The following is a 9,421-nucleotide window of genomic DNA, read 5'->3' on the forward strand; positions in this document are numbered from 1 at the left end:
ATTGCAAAATCTCAACAATAGCCCACTGTGTGCGTGTTTCTGGCTGTTTTATTTCGAGAAACGACCGGAGCTGGCCGAACGGCGCAGTAAACCCCAAAGTAGCACTGAACAGACTCTGGTCTCTGGGTTACACTCCTCTAATCAATTCAAGTTTGTGGGTTCAAGTTCTGAGTTACTAAAGGTTAAAGTTTGCGGCTTTGTTTTGTATTGGAAACTGATATCTGTAGAGTTTTAAACTTCAAATATTTGAAAGCATTTGAGTTGTATTCAAAATGTGGTAGCATACACTCAAGCCTAGGCCTGGCATTTAGACCCATAACCCGCAAACCCGCCCTATACCCGCACGCTAAAAGCCCGCACGAACCCGCACTATTATTAATCCGGGCTGAAAAAAGCCCGCACGTCAAAAACCCGCAAATAAACGGGCTGGGCCGTGCTAAACCCGTTATTACCCGTTGAACCCGTTAACTAAAACTCATAGGAAACTCTTTCGGCAACCAAGAGCAGCCTCCAAACCCAAAACCCAGAGAAGCTAGAGGTTTCCTCGTTCTCTTCTTCACCGTTAATCACTGTTCGAGCTTCTTCCACTGCCTTCGTCGAGACCTCCCCAACTGTAAGTCGGCTTCTTTTTCAAGCTTGGATTTCAATGTAATCAGTCGAAATTGGAAAACCCAGTTTCAGTTTCAAAGCACTGGGCTTTTGGATTGTGTGTTTTGCCACTTGTTTCAGTAACTTTCTAGTTTCTACTAATGTTTGATGGTTGAGTCCTACTAGTTAAATTAATTGTCTAATTGTTTTTAGTTTTTCTGTTGCTTCATGTATGAATCATCAGTAGGAATCTCTATTATGATCTAATGGATCTATGATTGTTGTTGGTTTTTCGAGTTCAAATTCCTTTTTCTTGTATCTCTATTTGTTAATTTTCTTGTTGGTGATGATAAAGTTTAAATTTTGACATTTTGCAGTGGATTATTATCTATCTATAAAATGATTGAAAAAGAGTAGAGATCTGGGGTATAGGAAGTTGTTTGTCTAACACAGTAGTTGATGAGATGGAATTATTCCATCAAGGAAATTTCTGGCTTGTATTGTTGTATTTGGTATTGAAAAGTTTTCAGCCTTACTATTAAATGGGATAGCTGCAGTGCCGTGTTTGGTGTGTTCACTATGTACGTTGTATATTCCGATGAACAAAGAGCTCGATCTTATGCTGCATTGAGTAAATTCTAGTTGAATGAGGATGGAATAGTATATGGACGAAACTAAGATATCCGTTGTTTATGTAGTTGTGTTTTGGTTGATAATGTCTAGTGATACTGGTTAGTAGCAGAAACAAGAAAGGTAAAAATTCACACTTTTTCCCGTTGTTGTTATTGACTTATTGATAGCGTAATTGCTGAGTTTTGTTAATTTTGTCTATGCCTTGAGTGCTTGGTCTATTGTATTGCCTATTTGAATATTTCCTTGTATTTCCTTCCCAATCTTTCTGAATTGCTGACAAGAACACCAAAGGACTATTTGGTGTCTTGCGTTTACTGGGTATGTGATGCATTATTTACACTGAGAACTCCAATAGATGGGCGGTGCTATCAAACTGATTCAGTTAGACAGAGCAACTTAAAGGGTGAATTTAGATACTATGCACAAAAATCTTATTTGTGGTTGTGGACCATTGATCTTTCTTGCAATCAGTTTTGGCCTTTTTCTTATGGACTTGCAAATCCCCAAAGCAAAAATGAGTAATTGGATGTTTCTTATTTCCTTACTCTGCAACAGGTTATTAGATTCTCTTTCTGACTTGGTCTTGGTTTTATTAAACATGCTTGATTATATATTTATAAACTATGCATAATTAAGTCTGTATGTTTTTTTTTTTTTTGTAGATGAGTATAAATGATGAGTCCCAATTTATGGAGGAAAGAGGAGAAGATGCAACAGCTTGATTGTATATTTATAAACATGCTTGATTGTATATTTATAAACTATGCATAATTAACTAGTTCTAGTTGCTTTGATAAAAAGTTATAAAAAAAAAAAAAAAAAAAATCTATTTATAGGTTTTAACGGGTTCCAACGGAAAACCCGCAAACTCACCGGGTTTGGCCCGCGAAACCCGTTAAGCTAATGGGTTCTTGCCGGGTCGGCCCGTTAAGAACCCACACCGTACCCGCACGTTGCCAGGCCTACTCAAGCCCACCCGACCCCAGCTGCCCAACCTTTCTTCTTTGAGTTCTTTCCGTAGCCTCCTCAAGTCCTCCCCCCAGCGAAACCATGGTTTTTCGTTGCTTCATGCTTGCCTCTCCTCATTCCTCTGAATCTCTGATTAACTCGAAGTGCCATAATTGATTCAATTGAATGTAAGTATAATTTCAATTTTGTTTAATTCAATCAATCCAATTTGGGGCAATTTTTAGGGTTAAATATTGATCTCAAACTACATCTTTAATTGGGTTTAAATGTTTCTTTGCTTCTCTGCTTCTTTCTTTCTTTCTGTAATTGAGTAATTCTGTTTGTTTCTTTGCTTCTTTGCTTCTTTCTGTTTGTTTCTTTGCTTAGGAGTTAGTAGGTGTAGCCGTGCCGTCTACCATTTACTTCTCTGCTTCTTTCTTTATGTTTGTTTAAATGTTTAATTGTGAATGAGTAATGGGCACTATGAAGTATGAACTGGAAGTCTGGAACAGAATGTTTGTTTTTGCGTTCCTATATTTGTTTATGTGATTATAGTTAAATTATCTCAAATGTTATAGGCATGGTTCAAATGCTCAACCTGGATCCCAATATTTAATGATGTTGATGAGAACAAATGTTCGAGTCCATTGTTAGAGTAGCTGAAATCTACTGCTTTCGAAGGTACTTTTTTCTTTTCTCTTCATTGTGCATATAAAATTGTGGCTTATATTGTGGCTTTTTGTTTATGTTAAATTTGTTGTTATGAAAAATAGTTAATTCAAAGTTAATTTCTTAATGTAGCTGGTGTTAGAGTATAATGTCAAATCATGAGCTGAAACCGAAGCGATCAAAATTCATACATACATGGTTTCAAAGAACAAATGTCGAGTCTTCAAGTTCAAATGTGGTTTCTGAACCTTCCATATCCTCTCCAAATATTGATGTTGAACCTCCACCTTCTAGTCCTGAACCAAATATTGATGTTGAACCTCCACCTTCCATTCCTGAACCACAAAATAATATCAATGCTCTTGAACGTGATCCTGGATTATGTTGTGCATATGGAAATATCCAGTGAATGAGCGTGATAGTATTCGAAAAGCCTATGTCTTGTTGGGTTCATTTCAACCCGAGTTAACATTTCCATTCACCGAACAAGGGAGTCAACAACGTAAATTTCAGTTTTGGTTCAAGGATAATCCATGGCTAGAATATTCAATTGCTCTTGATAGGGCATATTGCTTCCCTTGTTTTTTAATTAATGAAATTCTCTCGCACCATCGAGATTCTCCATAATTTTTTTTTTCTTTTTTCGTTTAAGAAATCCAAGCCCCCCTAAGATTTCAATCCTGGATCCGCCACTGATATTTACTTGTGTTATTGGATGAGGGCAATTGTAAATTTTGTCAACTGCAAATTGGCTGCAGGGTATCTGTTAATGAGGAAAGAGCTCCAGGCTTTGGTTGGAAGCACTGATTGAGAGTTTGGAGAGTGTTTTGGCAGCCATGGCTGTGACCAAGACTAGGACGAGTAGCTTCTCTCGCAGTTTTTCGGGTGCAAGCTCACCTCAAATCCCAGGACTCAAGCATGGACCCAATGGCACAATGTTTGTTTCATCTGGGATTCCAGACCTTGACAGTAATCTTCTAACTAATAAAGTATTGGAAATATCATTATTTATGTGTATTTTTTGTGCAATGTATAGCAGTTTGATTTGATTATGTTTAATCTGCAGAAATTTTAGGTGGTGGTTTTGCTCTAGGAAGCCTAGTAATGGTGATGGAAGATGCAGAAGCACCTCATCATATGCTTTTACTTAGGAATTTCATGTCTCAAGGACTCGTTCACAACCAACCCCTTCTCTATGCAAGCCCAGCCAAGGACCCAAGACAGTTTCTTGGTACTTTGCCTAGTCCAGCGGTACCCAAAGATGAAAAGTCTAGTCATCGAGACCCTGATCAGGTTTTCCTCTTCTTCGAGTTCAGTAAGTGGGTTTATAGGGTCAGCAACTGAACATTAATACATGTGATACTATATTCTCAAATATTTTTCAGGAGAAAGGGTTGAGGATAGCTTGGCAATACAAGAAGTATTTTGGTGAAAATCAGCAGGGTTTTGATAGTCAAAGTAAGTTTTCAATGGTCTTGATTCTTATAAAACTAGTCTCATTAGCACATAGCTGGTTTGGAGTTTGAGAGCAATTTTTTATGCTTTCATTGTCCAGATGGGAAACATGAGTTCAGCAACAACTTCGACTTGCGGAAGCCCTTGGAGAGGCAGTTTCTTACGGGCAAGCGAATAGATTGTGCTAGCATTCTTGATTCTCCAAATCTTGTCACACTTTATGATCGTTGTGCTACATTTTTATCACAATTTCCAAGGTATAGTATTCTAGTCTTATTTCTTACCTGCCTAAAAGTTTACATTTATCATGTCTGGTTAGTAAAAATATAAGCAAATCCGTTGGTTTTTCTGAACGTCAAGCTAGCTCTTTAGTTCATTATGAAGGCTAACATTTGGTGAATTTAAATATTAAATGGTTAATTTGTCTAAAAACTATGTTTGTAAGGTTTTGATTTTAACAAATGGGATTGATGCTTATAATGGTTCTTGTCAAATACTTCATATCTCATGTTGAGTTGTTAAGAGTTGTCATAATTCATAAGTCTCTGTAATACTTGGGTAATGAATATTATTAATCCTTGCTTAAGTAGAACTTTAGGTGGCAATGTTCTAATGGTTAATTCTATTTTTGTATCTGCTATCATGTTTTTAACCTTCTTCTGACTATTCTACAGAAGTGACAGCAACATTTCTTGTGTTGGTCGTATTGCCATTCAATCATTCTGTGCTCCACAGTGTGGATATTCCAGCCTGGTGAGTGGCAATTGTTAGTTGGTCTTCAACTGTTATTCTGAGTCTTTGCTTTGTTGCTGCCTCTTATTTATTTTCTCTGCTGTTTTGGTGATTCATATGGGTTGTGTATGTCTTTTCCTTACTCAAATCAATATATTGTATTACTGAATTAAGCATAATACAGTTAATACTGTTGCATTGCAGGAATGGGACATGCTTTCCTTCCTTAGATCTCTAAAAAGCATGCTACGATCTTCAAATGCAGTTGCTGTTGTGACATTTCCGCCTAGTCTTCTTTCATCATCCTCCTCTACAAGATGGCAGCACATGGCAGACACCTTGCTGTCAGTTAAAGCAATTCCAGGTTTATATCAGCTCTCACATTGTTCTTTGCACTCTTACCCTTTTTTTGTTCTGCCATTACTAACCTATAGCGAATGATTAATTCAGATGAGGACAAGGAATTGGCAACGCTCCTTACTGGTTACCAGGACATGGTTGGCCTTCTTAATGTGCAGAAAGTAGCGCAAATTAACACACAGGTAGTGCAAAAGTTTGCTTCACCCAAATCTAACACTGATTGAATCAAGTTTGCTGTCGTTCCTTTTATGTGCATGAAGTTAGTACAAAGGTTATCATATTTGCTAGGCTACTTGATACGAATTTGCAAATATGTAACTACATTACCGACCCATTCACTCAGTCATCCTTAGAGGCTCTTTAATACTATTACATTTTTCTGTCAGTACAGTTACCGATATGCCACTAGTTCTGCTACCTTTTGAGTAGTTAATGCTGTACACATTTCATTGTATGGTTACCACATGTTTATTGAAGTTGGTCTAGTTGAAAAAAACTTTAAATTGGCACAATGCAAGTAATTTTGAGTGTTTACTCTGTTTTGCTTATGTTTTTTAAATGTTTTTCTTAATTTCACCTGCACAGGTTCCTGTCGTTCTTGAGGCAACAACTTTCTCAATAAAGCTGCAAAAGCGGAGGTTTTTGGTTTTAGAATGTCTAAACCAGGCCCCTATCAATGGTTCTAGTGGGAGTTCATATGGCACTTCTGGTAGTTGTTCTGGGTCCTCTAAAACTGGATATCTTGATTTTTAGTTCCTGACACTGTCATAGTGGAGAAATTCAGAAAGTCAGCCATCGTTGCAGATAACTTCATTTCTGTTTGTACCAGATACTAGTTTTCGGTTCTTAATTTTTGTTTTTGATGAATTTGCATTAGCAGTAGGGATTAGAGATATAGCAAAACACTTAGAAGTGATTATATGGCAAAACAACATTACAAAAGAAGGCAGTAACATTATATAAATGAATCATTTATATCAAATCATTAAAGAAGGCAGTACATTATTCATGTAATCATTTATTTTGAATCATCACATTACATTCTGCTTATAATGTTGTGAACAACTAAAAATACTCTGGAGAAAGAACAACAATGATTATGACACCAGATCAGTCTCGGCTTCTGTTCTTATTTCTTCATTGATACAGTCTGGGTTGGAGAATTTAAGAGCTAGCCTTCAGTGTGTTTCCAATGTCAATGACAAAACGGTATCTGACGTCTGCTTTGGCAAGGCGCTCCATGGCAGTGTTCAAGTAGTCAATTGGGATAACCTCGATGTCTGCTGTTATGTTGTGCTTGGCTGCAAAATCGATCATCTCTTGTGTCTCCTTCATACCTCCAATGCCGCTACCAGCTACCATCTTCCTTCCTGTTAAATCGAACATTAAGCTCTGTTAATAACCCTAAAATGCAATAGATAACAGGTAAAGCCAACTACTCGTAGTTACATGCTTACCCATGAGTAAAGGAAAAACCGGAAGCTCAAGAGGCTTTTCTGGTGCACCAACCATAACAAGCTTTCCATGAGACTTCAACAAACCAATCAAAGGCAAGAGAGGATGTTGTGCAGAAACTGTGTCAATGATCCCATCCATGGTACCAATGGCAGCCTACAAATTAATCAATGAAACAAACATTAAGTAACTTGTTCATTGAATAATCCACTTAAAAGACGTAAAAGGTGTAACTTGTTCAAATAATTACCTGCATTTTATCTTGGTCACGACTAACCAAAAACGAATCAGCTCCTAGGTGTTTAACTGCTTCCTCCTTCTTATTAGGGGACGTACTGATCACTGTAACCTTCACTCCCATTGCCTTGGCAAACTTCACTGCGACGTGGCCTAAACCACCTAGGCCAACCACGCCCACATGCATGCCCGGCTTGTCAAGTCCAAAATATCTCAACGGGCTGTAGGTTGTGATTCCGGCACATAGGAGAGGAGCAGCACAATCAAGGGGTAGGTTGTCCGGGATACGGAGTACGAAGTGTTCATCTGCAACCATAATGTCAGAGTAACCGCCATAGGTGGTGGTTCCGTCATAGTACTTGGCACTGTACGTGAGTATTTGTTTGGGGCAGTAGTTCTCAAGATGGTCGGTACAACTATCACAAGATCGGCAAGCTCCCACTATGCATCCAACACCGACTTTGTCTCCAACTTTGAATTTTTGTACATTGCTCCCTACTTCCGTCACTTCACCGACAATCTCATGCCTGCATTGCCAAATTGTGTTCATATATATATTAGATTACTGAAGAGGCCAGGGTTCAAGCATTAATATAAATAAAATGGTAAACACCTTTTACTAGTAAAGAGTGTGCAGGAAAAGGTCGAACGTACCCGGGAACCAGAGGATAGGTAGAGAAGCCCCATTCATTCTTGACCATGTGAAGGTCCGAATGGCAAATCCCACAGTACAACACTTTGAATGTCACGTCTTTCTCTCCGGTTTCCCTGCATGCAATCAATGCGGTTGAACTTTAGAACTATATATAAAACAAACATGTACTATATATGGTTTAATCTGAAGAGGAAGAACGGAGAAGTGTTGTACTTCTTGACAATCTACCTTCTGGAGAAACTGAAGGGAGAGAGAACACCAGATGAATCTCTTGCAGCCCATCCAAATGCCTTCCTGGGGTGTTCTTGCTCGTTATACATCACTATTTTCGTTGTTGCAGATTCTTAACTGATGGTTTTGGTGTTGAGGCAGGCTTAATGCCGTTCGAGTAGTAAAAGGTGAGAGACAGACAGATGTGGAAGTATGAGCTAGCTTCAATGGAGTTAAATGCTATATATATGTAGAGAGGGAGGAGATTTTAGGTTTGGGCTGGGGTGACGTACTGGGTGAGGAAAATTCTAATGTCGAAGAGATGATGACGTATTGGGTGAGGAAAATCCGAAAATAGAATGTCGAAGAGATGATGACGTATTGGGTGAGCAAATAAAAAATAAAAGAAATTCAAGAGATTAAACTGACGTCAGCGGTCAACAGAATGGTAGGAGTATGATGAAAAATAGAAAATAGAATTTGGTTGTTGACCGTGACCATGCTTTCGCAACTAGTATAACCTGGATTCTGCAGATGGGTCCTTCCTTGTGTTTTCTGGTCTTTGTTGGGCTATTTTGTAAGACAGTACCATTTTGGGCTAAACGAATATAAATATAGTATCAATTCGAAAGGATCGTACAAAGTTTCCTCCGATTGGCACCTCTCAAGACCCCATCTTTGAGACTCATACGCTGGCATATCTCCTCCCACTCTTCAATAGTTCCTGGACCGGTCCCGATAATCCGAACCGGAATCGAGGTACAGGCGATGACGTGACAGGTCGGAATCGAGAGGTGGCGGACGGTGATTGGTGCGCGGAGCTGTGGGGACTTAGGAAATTGGAGGAGGAGAGGGATTTTGGGAAGAGCTGTGGGGGGTAGGGTGGCGGTGAGGGTATTTTGGAAAATTAGGGTGCTGACTTGGTGATCAGACTTTACTGCGATTGAGAAGAAAAGAGATGAAACTTATTTCGTACATAGTACTTATTGATCTAGCATCATTAGTTAGGTCACAATTTTCTGTGTTCATCTTTTGGATGTCTGTAGTATCATAATTGTCCAATCCCAATTTTGAGGCCATACAACTGGTCCTCGTTAAATTTGTTTTCTTTTTCTATTTACTTGATATTTTATTTGTGTTTCGATCAGTGGGCATTATGGATGGGATATAATTCTAACCTTGTGAAATTTTGATGTTCGATCGAGTCATAGCATCGAAACTAATAGTGGTTTGGGTTAAGCCGTTCTTTAGGGATTTGGTGCAGGCTTTTATGTATTAGACTCACGATTATGGCAAGCATACAAATATGTTAGGCAAGGTCTTTACCATCTTTTCTCTCCTCTGCAAACGGATTTTTCATTAGTAGAAGCATAATATTTTTTCTCTTCTCTGCATTAGTGGTAGTTGGTGCGGTGAGGAAGGAGTGTACCTTGGATAGTGGTGAAGGTACTGAGGGAGGTCTTTGGAATCTTTGGTTGG

At 38.6% G+C, this 9,421-nt stretch overlaps 2 protein-coding genes across 8 annotated transcripts; one reads left to right on the top strand and one right to left on the bottom strand.

The window, feature by feature from the left end:
- Window positions 1-461: 461 nt before the first annotated feature.
- On the top strand, window positions 462-6,314 carry LOC112170108 (elongator complex protein 4). 7 transcript variants are annotated; one of them, XM_040508917.1, is made up of 11 exons: window positions 462-613; window positions 2,748-2,850; window positions 2,971-3,340; window positions 3,597-3,807; window positions 3,905-4,131; window positions 4,224-4,296; window positions 4,394-4,550; window positions 4,968-5,046; window positions 5,230-5,389; window positions 5,476-5,567; window positions 5,971-6,314. In XM_040508917.1, the coding sequence occupies exons 4-11, from the start codon at window positions 3,675-3,677 to the stop codon at window positions 6,136-6,138; spliced, it is 1,089 nt and encodes a 362-aa protein (XP_040364851.1). In that variant the 5' UTR covers window positions 462-613; window positions 2,748-2,850; window positions 2,971-3,340; window positions 3,597-3,674; the 3' UTR covers window positions 6,139-6,314. The 7 variants fall into 7 exon arrangements, with proteins under 7 accessions (XP_040364851.1, XP_024163040.1, XP_040364850.1 ...); XM_040508916.1 differs by lacking the exon at window positions 2,971-3,340 and adding an exon at window positions 1,884-1,945 and having other exon boundaries at window positions 468-613; XM_040508918.1 differs by lacking the exon at window positions 462-613 and adding an exon at window positions 1,971-2,357.
- Window positions 6,315-6,416: 102 nt separating this feature from the next.
- On the bottom strand, window positions 6,417-8,052 carry LOC112170113 (probable mannitol dehydrogenase). The gene is made up of 5 exons (XM_024307281.2): window positions 7,961-8,052; window positions 7,732-7,845; window positions 7,091-7,604; window positions 6,843-6,996; window positions 6,417-6,755 (listed from the first exon to the last, which is right to left on the bottom strand). Exons 1-5 carry the CDS (start codon window positions 8,050-8,052, stop codon window positions 6,550-6,552), a joined length of 1,080 nt encoding a protein of 359 aa, XP_024163049.1. The 3' UTR covers window positions 6,417-6,549.
- Window positions 8,053-9,421: the final 1,369 nt, after the last annotated feature.

This window comes from Rosa chinensis, chromosome 6, assembly GCF_002994745.2.
Source record: "Rosa chinensis cultivar Old Blush chromosome 6, RchiOBHm-V2, whole genome shotgun sequence".
NCBI classification, from domain to species: Eukaryota; Viridiplantae; Streptophyta; class Magnoliopsida; order Rosales; family Rosaceae; genus Rosa; species Rosa chinensis.

Bases quoted from the DNA above. Each gene is read 5' to 3' on its own strand.
- LOC112170108 (XM_040508917.1), top strand. From the start codon at position 3,675: ATGGCTGTGACCAAGACTAGGACGAGTAGCTTCTCTCGCAGTTTTTCG. The intron at 5,047-5,229 runs GTGAGTGGCAAT...GTTGCATTGCAG, and splicing joins AGTGTGGATATTCCAGCCTG to GAATGGGACATGCTTTCCTT. The intron at 5,568-5,970 runs GTAGTGCAAAAG...TCACCTGCACAG, and splicing joins TAGCGCAAATTAACACACAG to GTTCCTGTCGTTCTTGAGGC.
- LOC112170113 (XM_024307281.2), bottom strand. From the start codon at position 8,052: ATGTATAACGAGCAAGAACACCCCAGGAAGGCATTTGGATGGGCTGCA. The intron at 7,605-7,731 runs GTACGTTCGACC...TTGGCAATGCAG, and splicing joins ACCTATCCTCTGGTTCCCGG to GCATGAGATTGTCGGTGAAG. The intron at 6,997-7,090 runs GTAATTATTTGA...ATTAATTTGTAG, and splicing joins GTGACCAAGATAAAATGCAG to GCTGCCATTGGTACCATGGA.